Source organism: Anomaloglossus baeobatrachus, chromosome 1 (assembly GCF_048569485.1).
Source record: "Anomaloglossus baeobatrachus isolate aAnoBae1 chromosome 1, aAnoBae1.hap1, whole genome shotgun sequence".
NCBI classification, from domain to species: domain Eukaryota; kingdom Metazoa; phylum Chordata; class Amphibia; order Anura; family Aromobatidae; genus Anomaloglossus; species Anomaloglossus baeobatrachus.
The window spans coordinates 192,042,513-192,064,131 of NC_134353.1; the positions used below are offsets into that span (position 1 = coordinate 192,042,513).

General features: G+C 47.1%; 1 protein-coding gene across 3 annotated transcripts in view; it reads right to left on the reverse strand.

The window, feature by feature from the left end:
- Positions 1 to 21,619, reverse strand: part of FNIP2 (folliculin interacting protein 2) — an 88,357-nt gene that overhangs the window by 38,814 nt on the left and 27,924 nt on the right. The window contains exons 1-3 of one of the 3 annotated variants that reach the window (XM_075347491.1): positions 11,791 to 12,037; positions 7,842 to 7,968; positions 3,814 to 3,945 (exon numbers count right to left, since the gene is read on the reverse strand). In XM_075347491.1, coding sequence (XP_075203606.1) covers positions 3,814 to 3,945; positions 7,842 to 7,968; positions 11,791 to 11,969 — 438 coding nt within the window. In that variant the 5' untranslated portion in view covers positions 11,970 to 12,037. Of the gene's footprint in view, positions 1 to 3,813; positions 3,946 to 7,841; positions 7,969 to 11,790; positions 12,038 to 21,619 lie in introns of those variants that run through there. The other 2 variants (XM_075347498.1, XM_075347505.1) reach the window with 2 other exon arrangements.

Sequence of the window (21,619 nt, forward strand, 5' to 3'; positions counted from 1 at the left end):
TTACAATGCCAACACTAGGCAGGGTCCAAGATGAGCAACCATCTAACCAGCCGCTTTCCTTTCTACCAGGAATCCAGACTGCAGAGAAATACCAAGGAGAGGCCCAGAAGACCCGATATTGAGGGGGCTAGAGAAGTCTTTCCAGTGTGTAGCCACAGACTGGACTAGAGAGTGATATAGGGACCAGTCACCACAAAAAGGCAACTTTTAGAGGGCACTGATCTACTTTATCCATCAAGTCACTTTGTGTTGGAAAGCAGCAAGAAGGTCGTTCTTGTGGACTACTGAGCAGTGAATTCATACAAAAAAAAAAAAAAAAAAAAAAAAAAGAAGATGACCTTCGGTGAATGCTCTCCACCACATGAACTGTAAGAGGCTATGAGCCCACGGGAAGATGTACACGCGGATATTACCACAGGTTTGTCCGTAGGTTTACCGCAGTTACTGCCTGGAATCCGCAGCCATCCATTGCTGCGGGATTCAAGCATTTTTGTTGCGGTAAACCTGCGGGACAAGTGCGGAAATACCTGCGGAAGTCCCGTCCTGTATCTCTATAGTGGAGGAGTGGGAATTCTGCAGATAACACATGAATAATGGACATGCAGTTACGTACGGCTACGGGAAATCCGCAGCATATTCCACAGCCGCACAAACCGCACCATTGATACGGCATTCCCCAAATCCCATAGGATAACATGGGGAGTGTGTACTTGCTAAAACCTACGGATTTATCTAGAAAATCAAAATCCGCGGGTACGTTGTCCCGTGGGCACATAGCCTAAGGATGCTACCATTGATTTTAAAGGGAATCTGCCCCTACATCAGGTTGCTTGCAGATTGAATGGCAAAAACCTCCGATACCAGCAATATCACTATGGGCTGTATGCTGTGGATTTGATAACAATCACTTATTTGCTATGATCCTTCAAGTTCTGATAACTGGGCTCTGAATAACCCCACCCACACCACTGATTATGCCTATGCACAGTGTACAAAGCTGCCAATGGATGGGGCAGGGTTATATAGAGTTCATTAATATGGAGGACTACAGGGTCGCAGGTTTACTAGTTCTCTAGAGAATCTCCTGCTGATAAATCTGTGATCAGAACTAAAGTAAGCAGCTCAGTGACACTACTGGAATCAGGGTCTCTGCCTCTACATTATGTTTCCTTCAGAGTAATTAGCAAAAATCTGATGACTAATTCCCTTTAAGAGCAGGTCACAGACGTCACCAAGTTGAGGAAAACATGCCATGATGTGGACAAAAACAAACAGTCTCCTAGAATGGAAATGTGCCCCTCACTGTTCAAATGAAACTCCTGTGAGGTCAGCGACCATCGAGAATTTAGACTAGGCAGGAGGAAGACCATCTTGCTCTATACTAGCGCTATCCTGAGGATGCTGAAGATCTGTGCAAGACCACCCTGCTCTTACAGGAACTACTACAAAAGCTGAGAAAAGTAGAGCCAGTGCGTCCAGAGTCTACATCCAGAGCAGGTGTAGTATAAAACCAATGTTTGTTTCATTTCCATTAAAATAGCAGAAAAAACATGGTGGTGACAGACACTATACGTTTCAGACAAGATGTCCTTACTCAGTCTGAGATGATTAATAAGGACACTTGTCCGAAACATGTAATTTTAACTGAAATTAAATAAACGTTTGTTTTATACTCCACCTGCTGTGGATGTAGATGCTGGACGCACCTTCTCTACTTTTCTGCATGATCGCTGCCAGCACACATGCTTCCCTGCACCGCCAGATCATGCTGCCTCCTCTACTAGTTTGGTGAGCTGGATATATGAGAGTATACAGCTATGTTCACACAGTGCATCTTTTGTAACTACAAAGATGTAGCGGTTTTGCCCCCCCTCCCCACTCCCAAAAAAAAAATTAAAAAACCCTGCATCTGCGTCAAAAACGCATGTGTTTTTACCGCATTTTGCCCAATGCGCTTTTAAAGTCAAATCAATTGACTGGAAGGGCTAACAAAAGAAAAAAGGAAAAAGAATTGACATGCTGCATCTTCAAAAACACAGCCAGGATGCAGAGAAAGAAAAAAAAAAAATGCCCAGTGTGGACAGCAAAATCGAAATCTCAGACTTTGCTGGAGGAAGGAAATTCACGCATTTGGGTGCACCTTTGTGACCACAAGAACGCACCACAAGATGCACTGTGTGAACATAGCCTTAAGGGCGCTTTACACGCAGAGACATCGCTAGTGATGTCGCTCGTGAAAGCACCCGCCCCCGTGGTTTGTGAGTCATGGGCAAATCGCTGCCCATGGCGCACAATATTGCTAGGCCCCGTCACACGTACTTACCTTCCTAGCGACGTCGCTGTGGCCGGCGAAGGTGGTGGTTCGTGCGGCGTCACACGGCAGGCGTCCAATGGAAGCGGAGGGGCGGAAAGCAGGCACATGAAAGGCACACCCACCTTGTTGCCGAAGGACGCTGGAACGGTGTTGTTCGTCGTTCCTGGGGTCTCACACGTAGCGATGTGCGCTGCCTCAGGAACGACGAACAACCTGCGTCCTGAACCAGCAACGACATTTGGGAAATTAACGATTAGGTGAGTATTTTTGATTGTTAGTGGTCGCTCGTACGTGTAACATGCAACGACGTCGCTAACAAGGCCGGATGTGCATCACGAATTCAGTGACCCCAACGACATTTCGTTAGCGATGTCGTTGCGTGTAAAGCGGCCTTTAGTTCTCAAGAAATGGGCCCATTGGTAGGAGTCACGCATTAACAAGGTCTCAACCCTGATGTTTATCTGGGGAACCTGCAGCTTAGGTCATGGACCCACCCTGTTCAGATACAAATAAGCAGAATTTTCTCTTAATTGGGCTTAAGCCTGCTTTACCCGGGACGACCGATCGTGCGATTTCACGATCGATCGTACCCACCCCCGTCGTTTGTGCGTCAAGGGCAAATCGCTGCCCATGTTGCATAAAGTCTTGAAACCCCCGTCACATGTACTTACCTGCTGAGCGACCTCGCTGTGGGCGGCGAACGTCCACTTCCTGAATGGGGAGGGACATTCGGCATCACAGCGACGTCACACAGCCGCCGGCCAATAGAAACGGAGAGGAGCGGGATGTAAACATCCTGCCCACCTCCTTCCTTCCGCATAGCCGGCGGAAGCCGTGGGACGCAGGTAAGCAGAGTTAATCGCTCCCGTGGTGTCACACGGAGAGACGTGTTCTGCCACGGCACCGATTAACAACCGGCACAAGTAAAAATAAACGATATTATGAAACTGAGCAGCGAGTACACGACTGACGATTTGTGAGCGATACTGCGTCGCTCAGAGGTTTCACATGAGACGACATAGTGTATGATGCTGGATGGGCGTCACGAAAACCGTGACCCCGACAATACAACGCACGATCCGTCGTCTCCTGTAAAGCACCCTTTAGGCTTCTGTTGCCAGATAGAGCACGTCTGACTTTGACATACACTATATACAGGGTTAGTATGATTCAGTAACCACTAAAGCCCTGGTCATACAGACGGCCTTTAAAAAGGTGGTCCACAATTCATGTAGGTTTTTAAGCAGTGGTGCACCTAGTGTTCTCTTATGGCTACTCAGCTTTCCTTACCGGATGTTGCCACCTCATGTTTTACTTACATGTCCCAATGCATTGTGGTGGTTGGGGGCTTCACATGCCAGTTACACAGCTATCCTGCTAATTCACTAGTAAGGCTATAGCCCACAAAAGCTACAATTTTACACAGTGCCAGCAAAATTTGGATGTGAACTTTGGATACAAATGGCAAAAGGTTTACTAATAAACAAATCTGCTCCTACCTGGTATTTGGGTAGCTGCTCCCTGGCAGGCTGGCCAGATGCGGAGGTTGTACTTCGGGAGGAGATGGTACATGTTCCACTGCTACTGGTCTGACAGGGTTTGGATCTGGTTGGAGCCTCTTCTCCTGATCTCTGGGGAAAAGGGGTTTAAATTATTCAATTTAAACATTGCATTAATATTTATTTTGAAATGAAGAGATCCATTTGCCCTTTTCTCACAGATACATGTGTGCACTACACGACATTTCAGATCTGTAGCCTCTCATGCAGTTTCTGCTTGACGAAGGCTTTAAATAAGGAGCCGAAACGTCATATGTAGCAGTATGAATAAAGTCCACATTTTTCACCAATTTCCATGGAAGTACAAAGACAATCAGCTCCAAGATATCAATCTAGATCCTGAGTGGACAGTCAGTAATCCGCATACAATATTTACAATGCTCTGTAGAAGGCTCCTGCACAAACACTGGTATCTGGTTTATGCAATCTTCAAAGTCACTCTCAGTAGGCTATTAAATGTACATGCGGCAGTCACGTGCCGACAACGCAGGGACAGGCAAAAACAAAACCATTAAACCTGTCCTCGCTCCAGAGCAGTGTGTGTAGAGACTGCAAAATACATTAACCCACTTCAGATATCAGTCTGCAAACAATCACTGTACATCTGCTGCATGAACCCAGAAAACTGCAAGGGGAGAACAAACATGGGAGGCTACCTATAGGCGCAAAGAGCAGGCAATCTATAGCCAGCAACTCCCCTACATCAACCTGAACACCTATGGACACAAGTGCACAAGTGGTGTGGTATTCTTTTATATACCGTATACTTTTTGTAAAAGTTACCCATTTAAAAAGGTTTTAAAAGAAATGGGGGGGGGGGATAAATAAATTCAAATATTACTGCCACATTTACAGTCTCTTATCTCAGCCATATAGTCTAGAAGAATGGCACAGATAAAAGAAGATGTAAGGGTACAGTCTCACTAAACGACGTACCAGCGATTCCGACCCCGATATGACCTGGTCAGGATCGCTGCTGAGTCGCTACATGTTCGCTGGTGAGCTGTCAGGCAGATCTCACCAGTGACCAGCCAGCAGCGACTCGTGGAAACGATGCTGCGCTTGGTAACCAAGGTAAATATCGGGTAACTAAGCAAAATGCTTTGCTTGATTACCCGATATTTACCCTGGTTACCAACGCACACCACTTAGCGCTGGCTCCCTGCACTCGTAGCCAAGGTACACATCGGGTTACTAAGCAAAGCGCTTCGCTTAGTTACCAGATGTGTACTCTAGCTACGTGTGCAGCGAGCAAGCACTGGCAGCCTGAGAGCGGCGTACGCTAGTAACCAAGGTAAATATCGAGTAACCAAGCAAAGCGCTTTGCTTGGTAACCCGGTGTACCTCGGTTACCCGATGTGTACCTTGGTTACCAGCGTCCGCAGCTTCCAGATGCCGGCTCCCTGCACATTCAGATTGTTGCTCTCTCGCTGTCAAACACAGCGATGTGTGCTTCGCAGCGGCAGAGCAACGAGCAAAAAAACGAACCAGCACTGTGTGTAACGATCAGCAATTTCACAGCAGGGGCTAGGTCGCCGCTTAGTGTCACACACAGCGAGATCGCCGATGAGGTCACTGGTGCATCACAAAACCTATGACTCAGCAGCAATCTCGCTAGCGATCTCGCTATGTGAGTAGTACCCCTAACACTTGGAAATCACAATTTAAAGTGCCAAAGAGAAAAAAAAAACATTTTTTTACATTTTATCCACAAACGTAAAGGGCGAAGATGACGACAAAAATTACATATTTGGATCAGATCCAGGAGATGGGAATACCCCTTTAAATGTATTTCATTAGGATGTTGTGTGATACCAATACAAAGTAGCAAGTATTTGTGAAGTGTAAGGGAAAGGATACGTCGTTTTCTAAATATTCAGATGCTCCCTATCCAATCTCAGATACAGCTATTTTGCAATGAATGGGCAAAAATTTCATCTTGTAATGTCCTAAGCTGGTAGAGACATACCCTAAAAAGACCTGCAGCAGTAATTGCAGCAAAAAGGTGGTCCTACAAAGTATTGGCTAGGGGCTGAATACAAATGCACAAATCGTAATTATCAGATTTATATTTTAAAAAAAAAAATACTTTGAAAACCAGTATCGTTTCCTTGACACTTCCCAAATTCTTGCTACTTTGTGTATCACATAAAATCCTCCTCCCCCAAAAAAGGTTAAAAAAAAAAAAGTGTCTATTACTCAGACCACAGCTTTTCAGAGTTTGCCCTCTTTAAACAACACTTCTACTCTCCTCCGGCGCCATTCCATCGGTGTCAGCACCCTCTCCCAGGGATGACGTGACTTTGTCATGGGAGCCCTGAGCCCAATCAGCACTGGCTTTATGTCCACCACCTTTGGGTAAGATCGATCACTGAGAACTTAGACCCGAGGCTGGCCATTTCCCTCCTATTGAGGTTTTCAATATGTTTGAATGTGGGAGGAGGGATGCCAGCACTGCTTGGGCACAGGGATTTCATGACATAATGACACATCAGTCCCAGGAGAGAAAAGGTTGTTCACTACTGTTGGCACACGCTAAGAGTTTGTGGGTATGACATGGGCTGTTAGAAACAAACACACACACACAAAGAACACACACACACACAAACACATGATATGAGCACTCTATAAAAATGGTAGAATGGAATAGCAGAGCTAACAGGCACCATACAATTTATATACTACCTCGCATCCTGGGGCAAACTCCTTGCTGCCTCAATTGTAGACATCTGCCAATACTGTCCACCATAGACACCAAATAGTGCCAGTCATGTTATACTATTGCTTGCACAAGGGCCATCTTGTCCATCCACCAGTGTCCAAGAACAATCTATAGACCCTTTGCAGTCTAGCTCTTAAAGCAAAGTTCCACCTTCTTTGGAGTTGGTAGTGGCCCCTTTATCTTTCGGGCCCCTGTGCAGCCACACCAATGCCATGTGCCTCTGGCTTGGTTTTGGCAACCAAAAAGGATCACACTGATTGAGATTTCTGTACAGTATTTGTGAGAACCTCTGACAAGACTGCCTCACTGGCCAAGTTATCAACTACGGGCTCCTCAGTTTACTAGCCCTTTGCTGACACCATTTACAGTATCTATGAATCGGTCACAATGCCGCCCCAATTCCTGGCTAGCTGTAAATACAAAAATGTGTTAGCAGTCACAAACCATTTTTTTTTTTTTTTTTTTAATGGGGGACAATATTGTGCTTAATGAATCCCGATTCCTGAGGACTCCTGTAAAAATGGACAGGGTATGCTGTGTAATCTACAGATCTCAGGCTTACAGACCCGGTGACCCATGCGACCTTCTCACTGTGGATGAAAGTCAGTGACAGGCATGAATATTAAACGGCCTGACCCATTTGTGCTCACAAGCAGATGATCAGTCAGACATTGCATGCACGGCCACTTGGCAGCAGTTCAGGGACCATGTGATGCTCTTCGGCACGGTGCACACACCCGCATTAATCACTGCCGAATGGGAGCGAGGAGGAACTAATATTTTACAGCTACACCACCATGTATTACAGTGACATTTCAGGAATTTTAACAGGTTTTTCTTTACATCAAGATTCACATGACACTATGTGCACAGATCATTTACACCATTTTTGTAGTTTTTCACGTTCTCCTTGCTGTAATTGTTATTACAGATCAGGACAAGCTCACTGCTGACTTTTTTGGTCGTGTAATTATAACGTGATCAGTCAGAACTGCAGTGTAAAGCATGGGGGAGGGATAGCATAGTATACTGAACAGGAAGAAAATGGACTTCAGATAACATGCATCATACAGCCACTGAAACTAAGGCTATATTGACTAGATATAGCAAAACTGCCCTGTAAACCCAGAACCCTAGAAATCTGGAGCGGAACCATTTTTTTTATTTTTTTTTTTACACCTGTAGATGATGATAGATGATGTGTGGCATAAAATGGAAAAAAAAAAAAAAAAAAAAAAAGTCTCACCTGTAGGTTTTCATCCTTTACTTCACGTACAGCTTTTGAGTCGAACAGGACCTGTCTGCCCCGCCGCTCGCAGTCCTGGTAAACAATCAGACGAATGCAGTTCAAGTCAAACTCTGTACAAGGCCAGCTGGAATGAAAAACATGGAGGAGTTTAGTCAGCCTAGCGGTATGGACAGTCACTACAATAGCAAACGTGCACATTGGATAGCCTGAAGTCAGCATCGGCTCAGTCCTCAGAAAATGCATCAGGTTATTTCATGTGCAACCATCACTGCCCCCTGAAGAGTCCACTTTCATATGGTACAAAAAGTAAAATTTAAGAATCCCATTGGTATTTAAATGCCATGTTAGGCTACTTTCACACCTCCGGTTTGAGCTCTGCGGCTCAATCCGGCTGTGCAAGCTATGCAACGGATGCGGTGAAAACACCGCATCCTTTGCATAAGTTTTTCCTTTGCGGCCAGTCCAGTTTTTGCCGCTTGCGGCAGGCTACTGAGCACGCGCAGTGGCAAAAATCGCATGCGGCAGCCGTATGCGGTTATTGCCGCATCGCGCCGCATCCGGCCGCCATAGGCATGCATTGAAAAATGCGCCGCATCGGCCGAATGCGTCGCGATGCGTTTTTTTTTTTGCCGCACGAAAAAACGTGCCAGGCAACGTTCTATCCGGCCGCCGCATCGGCTAAATCTGCCGCATGCGGCAAAAACCGGACGGAACGCAAGGCCATGCGGCACTAATTAAAGTCTATGCAGGAAAAATCGCAATCAGCAGCAAAAAAAAACAAAAAAAAACGGTTGCGATTTTCCTGCAAAGTGCCGGATTGTGCCGCATAGCAAAAACCGGAGGTGTGAAAGCAGCCTTACAAGGAATTCTCTTTATTCTAGCATTTGCCAATCTTGAAAATCTAAAATCAGAAATTTGGGCTATGCCAGTGGCAACGACTGGTAATATCACTACAGGATCCGACAAGCAGAGGCATGAATTATGGGTATCCATTTCATCTAGAAACCCCAAACCAAGCGATATAGTCATAGGTTTTTGGCTACAGAACACTACAAACTCCCGCCGCCGATGCAAAATTTGGACCGGGGCCCCCGTCCACGTACACCGACACTTAGGGTACAGGATAATGACACTGACTCAGGGTAAAGGATAATGGTGCTGACACTTGGCTCTTATCCTCAGCACCCAGCTTTCCCATGCTCTGATATGGGAAAGCTGGGTGCTGAGGGAATGATGTATAGCAGAGCATGGGAAAGCTGGGTGCCAAGGGCAAGATGGATATCAGAACATGGGAAAGCTGTGTGCTGAGGATAAGAGCCATCTTGTCCTCGGCACCCAGCTTTCCCATTCTCTGCTATACATCATTCCCTCAGCACCCAGCTTTCCCATATCAGAGCATGGGAAAGCTGGGTGCTGAGGGAAAGAGCCTTTTTCCCTCAGCACAAAACATTCCCATCCCATGCTTGTAGCTTTGTCCCCCCTCGTATATAGTTCTCCAAATAATATAATGGCCCCCACAGCCTTCCATATAGTATAAAGGGTCCCACATAACCCTACATATACGAGAATGCACCTCCATAGTCCTCCCGGTATTATAATGCATTTCCCATAGTCCTCCATGTATTATAATTCAACCCATAATTCTCTATTATACTGCACCACAGTCCTCCATGTATAAAAGGTAGGCTCCATAGTCCTCCATATATTATAATGTATCCCCCATAGTCCTATATGTATTACAATGCAACCCCATAAACCTTCATATTATATTATACAGACCCATACTCCTCCATGTATAATGCACCCATATAGCCCATGTATAAGGTGTCCTCAACGTTTATTATGCAGCCCCATAGACCTCCATATGTCATGCAACCCCCCCCCCCCCGGGCCTCCATGTATCCTGCAGCCAAGCCCCCCCCCACTCTCCAAGGCCTCCATGTGTTCTACAGCCAGCCTCCCCGTGTACACAGAGAGATAGAGATATATAGATATATTTAAAAAAAAAATGCAAGTACTCACCTCTCTTCTTCCACCGCTGCTCTCGTCCTCACTTCTGTCCTCGTTCCCCCGCGGCTCTGGTCGGCGTCCTCCTGCGCTCTCGCCACACACAGCAGTCGCACAGGACTGACGTCACCGCGCAGGAACGGGGGGGGGGGGGGAATAGACTGATGATTCATAGAGCGGCGCCGGCCGGCGTGACGGGAGCGCCGACACCAGGCAGGGGGGCCCGGTGTCAGCGGCGGCGACCGGGTCATACAGCGGCCGCCACGCCGCGTAGCCTGCGGCAGAACAGCGCAGTTCTTCTCTCACAGAAAGGAGCTGGCTGCTGATATGCTGGGCAGCTGCGGTCCCCTAACCGCCCGGGCCCGCGGTAGTTACGCCCCTGGTCACAACAGAGACTGTTATAATCTAGTAAGTCATTGGCAGTGACCTGGTCTGTGCCCACCGTTTCATAGCCATAACCAGTTAGCCTAGGTTCGGAGACAGCGGTCGGACCAGGCCTTCAAATTCAAGAATGGTTCTCATTGAGGTGTGAAACCAGTCTAACAGTTGTATAACCTGGTCATACATGATCAATGACCTGAATGACGAAAGTGCTCTGGTAAGATTGAGGACATTCTTGCTCATCTCAGCTAAAACGACTGTCGGCACTTCTGTCTCACGCAATAAAAACACACCACAAAAGGGTCATTTTGGTTGAAATGGTCTATTTTAATGCAACATTTTTTTTTATTCCACGGTCTGGGGTTTTATCTCAGTGCTGGGCTTGCAGTGGTCCTCAGATTCTCTCCAGATGGCAGAACTTTACCCATTGCCTTGTTCACCAAAAAGTTATAGACCTTAAAATCTTACTACTGTATTGTCACCTTCCCCTGTATAAATCAGTGTGACTTTTTGGACATCATGCATAAAAAAAAAAAAAAAAAAAAAAAAAAAAAAAAAACAACAACCCACACACTTATTTTGAAGGTGGGAGGAAGAGGAAAAAAATAAATAATTTGGGGCAACGCTGTTCCGTTTTCACAAAACTGTTATAGTATTAATATATTAGCAAGTGGTCGGTACAAAAAGAATGTACACCCCAAACACTACAACTCATGAATGAAGACTACAAATATATTCTAGGAGTGGGGAGTTTGGGGGTTAATTCTGCCATTCTTCAGATCTGATGTACATATATAGGGAAGAAGCCAAACGCAGCCTTGCAGAATTAATCGATCATGTATTGGGTGGAGGGGGCATCCCAAATTTTCCCTCGATGACAGATGTTGGCATGATAAAAATCCAACATGCCTGATCTTTCACCCAACAGGAGATTGACTGCAGCCAACGACTTACATGACTCCGATGGAAGAGTCCTGAGAAATAGCCGTCCGCTACGCAGCTATTGAACATGACTTAAAATATGCCCAAGTAAATTTTGCTTTTTAAAACATAGGGTCATAAACTCGCTGGTAGGATACATAATACAGTGATATAAAAAAAAAAAAAAAAAAAAAAAAAAGGCACAACCCCCTCATAAGCAGTAGGTGGGATACAGGAACAGACAGTAGCCCGATAGTCTATATACGCCACATCACAGACACCGCTGTCTTCCTCCATGACCTTTACACACTTACATTTGCCTCTCAGATTACTTGAGCCCAGGAGGCTGTGTACAAAGTTTGTTTTACCAGACAATCCGCAGATATTTTATCTATGCACAATTACATTCACATACTATACACGAAACAAAGCATTTAGGGGCATGAGCCCCACAAGTGCAGTAATGGGTCTCCGCTCCTAGGCTTACCAGACACGTTTTCTTAGCGTAAATTACAAAGAAAAAAAAAAAAAAAAACTAACATAATATACACAACACCAAACCAGACTCAGAAACGGTTTCTCATCTTGATATTCTATAGCACAAGACGCTTCTGTGCCCATTAAGGAAACACTTTACCTTGCCTGCGTATAACCAGTGTCAGGACCTTTGTCAGCCGCTTGTCGCGTACGTTTCCCTTTCGCTGTCTCTGAGTATTTACACCTGTCGACAAGCAGGCAGCGAGCAATCCACCTGCTCCTTAGTCTTCTTGAGCAGCACCCAGGATGGGCGCTAGTTCTCTGGGTGCCCCCACACATTGTGGTCAAAGCACAAAAAGTGGAAGAAGTCCTGGAATATTTATCCCATTAATTCAGAAGCAAATCCACCTTCAGCATGTGGGGAGATCCAGGGCTGACCAGGCAGCGTCTCCTTCCTAGGCTCAGCTGAGGGAGCGCAGAGAACATGCTGACAGCCAACACTCGCTGCTTTCCAGAGCTCTAGTACTCCATACATTAAAGTATGTGCAAGTCACAAGACTCAGACATATGTTTGGCAGAAGGCAGGGCCTCAGCACAGCGCACACCCTCTGCAGGAAGATCATTACTCTGGGCAGCTGGAGGAGCGTCATGTGAGGAGAAGCCATCATGTGACAAGTATCCTGCAGCCCAGGCATTGTGTGCACTCCAGTGACCATCATCACCTATTGTGACCGCTGTCCGGATAATGTGCTCCATACAGGTCCAGCAATCTGCTGTTCTAAATAACGGTCTACACAGCCTTCAGTGACCAGCTAGAAAGGATCAGCAATGCAATGACCGTCACCTCATCAAATATCACTGACCAGGTGGATTAAACAGTTAATACCATATTAGTATCCATCTTTAACAACATTTCCACCATGTATTGTTTATTGTATTGATTTTAAATGATCTAATATCTAGCAACTGAGTATATGCATTACTGGGGGACTGGCTAAAAATGTCCCCGTGTTATTATACAACACAGCCCCGAGAACTAAGACATCATGCATTTCACCACTCTACTTTGTAGTTCACTGATGGCATAATTCCCCCATTACAGTGGGAAAACCATACCCCACTATTAATGGGAACATAACGTGAGCCCAAGGGCTCATTCAGACTACCATTCAGTTTGTCCTTTTCAGTTTGTTTTTTTACGGACCTACTGACAGGACCATCTTTTCAATGTGTTTTGTGTAGGATCGGATGGCACACTGACACTTCCATGTGCATCAGTTCCTACAAAAACCCACACAAGTCCGTATGTCCGTTCCGTTATTGCGGACCATGACTTCATACAAATTAATGGGTCCGCAAAATCCCAACGGAAGCACTTCCGTGTGGCTTCCGTCGGGTGCCCCTGCAGTCCGTGTCCCACTCCAGCCCCGCAGCTGCTCGTATTGCAGTGTGTCAGCAGCTGCGGGGATGACGAACGCCAACATCAGGAGATTAGCTAAGTTAATCACCTGCGGTGATGAAGTCCTCTGTACTACTGACATCAATGTGGCGCCCCTGACCTGGTCAGGCACCACTGAGTACTGCACCCATGCTGGGGACAGTACAATACAGGTAATCCAGAAGGCTGACCGAGGTGTGACTACACAGGCGCATAGTGATCAGGTCTCACACATCTACCTATGAGAGGACCCCTGGGGAACCCAGGAGGGGGAAAAGCCTTCACCTCCACTGGAATAGTGGAGGGGGCCAAAAGCCTCCATCTCCTCTCAAGGGGTGTGGTAAGAGAGTCTGGTTGCTAGGTGGCGTAGGCAGGCACAAAAGGGAAAAGAGAAGGAGGAGTAAAGAGTCTGCAGCAGAGTGTGGAGGAGTGAGGAGCAGGAAAGTAAAGCTCTGACAGGAGCAGGAGTGAAGGTCCCAGATGTGAGCCGGTTCAGAGCAGAGTCCAGGGAGCTCCGAGGAGAGCTGACCCCTTCCCCTGGGCTGCTGTAGTCTGACAGCGTCCGCGCAGTGGCTACCGACGGGGGAGAACGGTCACCTAGGAGTGCTACCCGAAACCCATCTCCAGCTAGAGAGAGAGCACAGAGTGGGAAGTAAGGAGACTGCTAGGGAGAACCAGGCCCAAACGGGCGGCAGATCCCGGAGTGGGGATAGATCCACCTTTCCCTGCTAAACCTGCCGGTGTGGGGCCCTCAAAGCCCACACCACAACACCACAAAAGCCGCAGCCACGTAGCCACAGTTAGGGCCCATAGCTCACAGGAGGCAAGCAGCTGGAGTGAGCTGGTCCAGGCCACAAGCAAACGGCAAACGAAGGGGAGTGAGGCTTCAGCAACTTCCCTGGGTGACCCCCATAGGGACTAAAAGTCGGGGTTACCCCAAACCACCAAGGGCTAAGGAAGGCGAGTTGGTAGTCACCATCAGAAGTCAGCCTGAAGGATACCTGGTTCCCGCCTGGTTCATCCCAGCTACGCCCGGGTTACTCACCCTGCCACCTGAAGTGAGTAAAAACCCTGAAAGACATTCTGCCTGTGTGGAGTTATTCTGCGCCTTGTGGTTCTACGCACCTACACAGGGCCCTGGGGCTTGCCTCACTCTCAGGAGGCTATTCCAACTAACTGCACTCACCATCAGCCCCAGGCGTCCCTCAACCTGCAGTGGCGGTCCCTACTGGCCGCAATACTGAGAGTGGCGTCACGACAAGAAGAAGATCTCCTACCTGTGACAGGATCCAGCCGAGTGGAGTCCCTGAAGGTAATGCACCGACACAACACCTGTGGGGCTTCACATCAGCACTCGTCACTTACTTCCATGCCCACAGCGATATCACCTCAAGTCTTGCGGGAGCTCATGACGTCACCGCTACTCAGTCTCGGGCCTCCTGTGAGACTTGCAGTGAGATCACGAGGGTCATTGAACTCATTGACAAGCACAGACGTTAAGAGTTCAGCGGCATTCATCACTGCAGGTAATGTACCTAGCTAATCTCATGACATCGGCGCTCGTCATCCCCTGCAGTGATCTGGCCTGACCTAATGATGTTAGCTCAGGTCACTTCACTACTCTCCCAGCCAATGGGAAACAGTCTGTTCTTCATTGACTGGGATAGTGAGTATGGTTCGTCATGGGACTCCTTATTGGATTATGCCGGACCTGGATTGGTTTCTTCTATTCAATAAATTGGTGAAAGAGGGAATGTGTTAGAGTTTTTTTTCCCCCAAATAAAAATGATTGACTGGGTTAGTTATGTTGGGTATCTGATAGATGCCGTGACATCACAAACCCCAGGGCTTGATGCCACATGACATTACACAGCTGGTAACAACCCCATCTAATTACAGTTTGCCACCGCACCAGGATGAGCTGGAGCAAAGCACCAGGAATGGCGCATCTAATGGATCAGTAGCTTTGTTTGTTGGCTAGATAGACCAGCCCAATAACATAGCATAAATATCTTTTTAATGAAATAAAGTATATTAGCAGGTTAATCCACCTGGTCAGTGATATGTTGGATCCATTCTAAGGGCTCGGTTCCACTTGCGTTTTGCACAGACGAGTGCAATCCGATAAAACATTGGATTGCTTTCACTCTAGTGCAAAACTATGGGGCAACGTCCATCTGCGATTGATTTCTCAGGCCATATAGGCCTGAGGGATGAATCGCAGCATGCTGCATTTGGCAGCGATTCTCGGCTCACACACCCCCACAAACAAGTCTGTGGGAGTGTGTAAAACATCGCACTGCAATCTTGTTGGGTTCATTAAACAGGAAATTACATTGAGGCCTATTCAATCAAGACTGTAGCACACAGTAATCACTAAACTAATCAAGAGGTGCAAGTGACCTAATTAATTTGGCTCACCTTTGTGCACTGTGCCAAAAAGGCTACTCTAGTCAGACAACCAGCATTTCTGGTACACAGCTTCAAGCGTTTTGGTAGACTGGCTGGTAGGGGTGGCACAAAAACTTAAGGGGTTATCCATCTTATTTTGCCTTTTTTTTGGTAATGTGACTATGGGGCTACATTGGGGCATGCAAGTAGATAGTGACCACTTACCTGCCCTGCTGTCAGCCCCTCTCCCCAGGCTCAGATTGGTCATGTGACCGCTGCTGCCGCAATTTTGCTGCTTCTGGTCATGTCATATCAACATGGGCAGGACCATGTTGACATGCAAATCAGGAACAGGATGTCACCGCCCCCCCCCTTCCCTGCACCCTCCCACACATTCCCCAGCGCCCCGTACTATATCCGCAACCTCTCCCGCCACTGCCGTGTGGTCCGTGACCTGGGAACGTGGAGCAGCGGCAGGGACTGAGGAGGGGTGAGTATATATTCCCTATGGGGGAAAATGGGAAGGGGGGGGGGGGGTTTGCACAGGAAGAGGTCAGTTTAGTTGAGCTGAATGGAAACAGAGCTGCAGGGAATAAAAGGATAATTCAAGAGGAACAAAAGTTTGAAAACAAAAAAAAACAAAAAAAATGTAGGGGTGTTTTATATGACAATACAGCACAGATTAGCTTACCAAAAATTTGAGTTTGTCGGACAACTCCTTTAAAGCATGTGCATCAGAGGGTACAGTGAGGCATCCTGTTACTCTATTGGCAATTGTCGTCTGGTTTTCAGTTTAAAGGTTCATTCTCGCCCAAGTTTGGGGAACCCTTTACCACACAGCCAGTTGGAGGGTACAAGGCACAGCAAGAAAGTCACTTGGGACCTCCTGGAAGAGGAGGACAGGGGGCCAGTCTCACTTTTGCACTGTTTAACAAGATTGGTCCCCACTTGTGCGAGGTTAGTAGTTCTGCCATCATGTTACAACACCCAAAAGGTCAGAGTAAATATGGACTCCATGCCATGTGCCAAACGCAGAATTATGGAGCAGATCATTCATTGTAGACCATACCCAAAGACTTTGGTTAGTGCCATACAGACTTGCTAGCAAGGAAGAACCCTTTGGACACTTCAGTTCTGGAGTATAAGGCTAAGTTCACATTTCCGTTGATTTGTATCAGTCACATGCGTCGCTTGACGCATGTGACTGATGCGCTGTTCAACGCTGTACAACGGATGACAAAGAACAAAATTCTTTGTCGGATTCCGTTGTGTGCGGGGGGCGGAGTTAGGGGGCAGAGCCGAGCGGGGGGCGGGGCCAGGCGCTGAGGATGTCAGTGGAAGTGCTGCGGTCTGCATGTATCTGTGAGTGAGTGAGTGTGAGTATGTATGTATGTATGTATGTATGTATGTATGTATGTATGTATGTATGTATGTATGTATGTATGTGCACATGCAAAGTGCGGGAGGGGGCGGGGCCGAGCGGGGGGTGGGGCCAGGCGCTGAGGATGTCAGTAGAAGTGCTGCGGTCTGCATGGCTGGGGACAGGTGAGTGTATCTGTGAGTGAGTGAGTGTGAGTATGTATGTATGTATGTATGTATGTATGTATGTATGTATGTATGTATGTATGTATGTATGTATGTATGTATGTATGTATGTATGCACATGCAAAGTGCGGGAGGGGGCGGAGCCGAGCAGGGGGCGGGGCCAGACGAGGGTGTCAGTGGCAGTGCTTGTCTGCATGGCTGGGGACAGGTGTGTGTGTGTGTGTGTACATACATGTGCGGAGTGCGGGAGGGGCGGGGCCGAGCGGGGAAGTGTCGGCCTCCCTGCACACGTAACCAGCCTAAATATCGGGTAACAGCAAAGCACCCGATGTTTACCTTGGTTACCCGATATTTACCTTGGTTACGGGCCTACACCGCTTAGCGCTGGCTCCTTGCACCGTAACCAGGGTAAATATCGGGTAACCAAGCAAAGCTGGTGACGTGTGCAGGGAGCCAGAGAGCATGCGCAGCGAAATCCGACGGATCTCGCTGCTCAAAAAACGTTACATGCTGCATTCCTCCCGCCCGGCGGTCAGTCGTTCCACGACTGATCAGTCGGGCGGAGGGTGCAACGCAGCATCATCAGTCACAATCCGCTGCTCATACAAGTCTATGGGAGCAGCGGAATCCGCTAAACGGATTCCGCTGTTTACAAGAGCAGCGGATTGTGACTGATAGATTTTAGCGGAAATGTGAACTTAGCCTAAGTGGGTGGATTTTAGCTGGTGAGGACAAGGCCAGGGACAAAGATGTACCCCAATCTGACAGGAAGAACTTTCCTGCAGTGGCATACGGTGCCTGAAAGGTGCGCTCTTAGGCTATGTGCGCACTAGAAAAGTGATTTTTCTCAAGAAAATTTCTTGAGAAACTTCTGGGAGTTAAAGATTACCGCACCTGCGGTAAAAACCCGCACCAAATCCGCGGGAAAAACGCATGAGTTTTTGCCGCGGTTTTTCCGCAGGTTGGTCCCTGCGGTTTTTTTTATGCTGAACAGAAATAAATTATATAGATAATAAATAATCGATAGACAGATAATGGATAGAGGGAAAGATGGATAGATGAATAGATAGATAGCTAATAGATGAGAAAGACCTAGATAATGTCCTACTCCCCTGCATATTCTAAGCTGGCTCCCTTTAGTGACTTTCATGTGGCACTAAAAGTCTGCCTAGCCGTGTATTTAGCCAAAAAATAAATAAAAAAAAAAACAAAAAAAAAAAAAACAGACGTGAGGTTCCCCCTATTTTTGTAGCCAGCTAGGGTAAAGCAGACGGCTGCAGCCTGCAAACCACAGCTGGCAGCTTCACCTTGACTGGTAATCCAAAACAGGGCACCCCCCACACTGTTATTTTACATTAAATAAATAATTTAAAACAAAAAACGTGGGGTCCCCCCCAAATTGGATCACCAGCCAAGGTAAAGCGGACAGCTGGGGTCTGATATTCTCAGACTAGGGAGGTCCACTGTTATTGGACACTCCACAGCCTAAAAATAGCCGGCTGCAGCTGCCCCAGAAGTGGCGCATCCACTTCCCACATTCCCTCTTTAACCAATTTATTGACAAGAACAATCAAATCCTGGTCCGGCGTAATACAACAAGGGAAGGGGTCCCACGGCGATCCATACCATAGTCAATGTCCCAGTCCATGAAGAAAAGAATGTTCCCCATTGGCTGGGAGAGCAATGCAGTGACCTGAGCTAACATCAATAGGTCAGCTCAGGTCACTGCAGGGCATGACAAGTGCTGCTGTCAGGAGGTTAGATGAGATCATTACCTGCTGTGATGATCTCCTGCAGTCCTGCCATCAGCGCGGTCACTGACTATGCCCGCCGCGTTGTCAGCAGTATCGCGAGAGCCCGTGACGTCACCGCTACTACTCACTCGCGAGACGGGCATAGACAGCAGTGACGTCAGGAGGCAGGAGATCGTCACGGCAGGTAATTATCTCATCTCACCTCCTGACAGCAGCGCCCGTCATCCCCCCGGCTGTACGCACTGCTATGTGTCAGTGTCTGCCAGCGCTGCAGCGTGACAAGCTGCTGACACTGCAGGGCTGGCAGCGGTGGAGCTGGATACAGACTACACGGGCACCTGGAGGTCACACGGAAGTGCTTCTGTGCGGCGTCCAGGGAGTGTGACGTCTGTGTTTACTCTGCTCCGCTTCCTCTTCTGTCATAATGACATCACTCCCTGCAAAACCGCAGGCAGCGATGAGCATTACCGCAGGTAAATCACGGCTATACCGGGGGTATACCGCACATCATTTGGTACCTGCGGTATACCCCTGGAATTTCGCGATTACATTACAGTGAATGGAGTTAAATTCCGGGGGTATTCCGCAGGTACCTGCGGAAAATAATGGACATGCTCATTTTCTCAAGAAAGTTTCTTAAGAAAAATCCGCAGTGTGCGCACAGCTATTTATTGTTCCCATAGGTTTTGCTGGGAAATGTCTGCAGAAAGATTTCAAACCTGTCTCAAGAAATTACCGCAGCAAAACGGCCTAGTGCGCACATAGCCTTAATTGGGTACTACATTTTACTCTTCATGAATGATTTATAACACCAGTCTTCATGAATCAGGGTTTATATGTACAAGAAAAATTTGATGTCAAACACTAGAACGCCAGTTTGAGTTATCAAAAGGGAGCCCCAAAAGTTAGAACCGCATTTATTATTAAGAACAAAATGTGGCAGGATCGCTGTAGAAACTAGGTAATGCTTAACTTCCGGTGCTACAGCAGAATTTAACACTAGATTGTTCGGTACAGCTACACATCAGGGACCCAAATAGGAGAACATAAAATGCCTTATGACCCTCAGTCAGTGTATTACAGTGTTCCAAATTATGCAAAAAGAGTTTGAGTGATGAGGTTAGAAATTTTTTGTCATTTAGGCTATGTGCACATGCTGCGGTTTTTTTTTGACGCTGCGTTTTTGGCCACTAAAACGCACCCGCTGCAAAAAACGCATGCGTTTTTACCGCGATTTGGTGCGTTTTTGATCTCTGCGTTTTTCCAATGCATTGCATGAGGGGAAAAAAAACCAACACAAGAATTGACATGTCCATTTTTTTTTAAGCTCAAAAACGCAGCTTTAAAAAAAAAAAAAAAAAAAAAGTTGTGTACGGACAGCAAACATGAAAACTCAGACTTTGCTGGGGAAGCAAAGTCATGCAGTTTTCTGAGCAAAAACGCACCCGAATAACGTACTGTGTGAACTTACCCTTAAACTCATTGATGGTAATGTGTGTCAGGGCTCTTTAAATCATTGAAAGGAATTGCAGATACCTGTGCAGATTAGTTTGCAATGTGTGTCCAAAAGGCAAGACTACTTAAGAAGGCTGTTCCACATTATTAAGCAGCTACATTTTTTGCCAAAACGGGAAAGAAAAAGGATGTGTCGGCTGCTGAGAAGCAACAAATTGTGCAGTATTTAGGTCAAGGCATGACTACAATCAACACTGCCAGGACACTTCATCGTGATCATCGCACAATCAAGAAGTATGTAGCTGATTCACAGCACACGCGTGTGCGTGCTGATAAAGGAGAAATTGATGACTCTTTCCAACAGGCAATTGCGTCAGGTTAAAAGAGCAGCTGCTAAAATGCCTTGTCATAGCAGCAGACAAGTTTTTGAAGCTGCTGGTGCCTCCAACGTCCCCCGAACAACAAGATGCAGGGTCCTTCAGAGGTTTGCAGCTGTGCGTAAGCCATCCTGTCGCCACCTCTATCCACTGCACACTAGCAGAAACGGCTCCAGTGGGCCAAACGATACATGAAGACTGACTTCCAAACTGTTTTGTTCACCAATTAGTGCCGTGCAACGCTCAATGGTCCAGATGGATGGAGTGGAGGATGGCTGGTTGATGGAAACCCCATGAAAACACGGCTAAGGTGCCAACAAGGAGGAGGGTGAAAATGTTTTGGGCTGGAATCATGGGGAGAGATTGTTGGCCCCTTTAGGATCCCAGAAGGGGTAAAGATGAACTCCATAATCTATGTGGAGTTTCTAAAACAGCACTTCCTGCCATGGTTCAGGAGGAAGAACCGTGCATTCTGCAGCAAGATCATTTCCATGCAGGATAATGCACCGTCTCATGCTGCAAATAACACATCTGCATCTCTGGCTGCTACGGGCATAAAAGAGGACAAACTTATGGTGTGGCCACCATCTTCCCCTGACCTCAACCCCATTGAGAACCTCTGGAGCATCATCAAAAAAAGGGTCTATGATGGCGGGAGGCAGTTCACATCTAAGCAACAGCTCTGGGAGGGTATTCTATCTACATGCAAAACAATTGAAGCACAAACCAACCAACAACTGACATTCAATGGACGAGAGAGTTCAGAAGCTTCTTTGAAACAAGGGGTCCCATAGGGTCATTCCGTGTCAAGTGGACCAGTGGTCCCCACTCAACGTTCTCCGATTTTGCTGAAAATTTATAAGGATGTACATGTATGTTTGAAAAGAGGTTCTGTAAATTTTTAGGGCCAGATCTCAAATACATTGGGCACTGTTGACCTTTCACTGGAGGCCCCCCCCCCCCCCCCCAGGCTGCGGCTTCAGCTAAGAGGATTTTGCAAACTTTGGCACATAGCCATTAGAGTTCTAT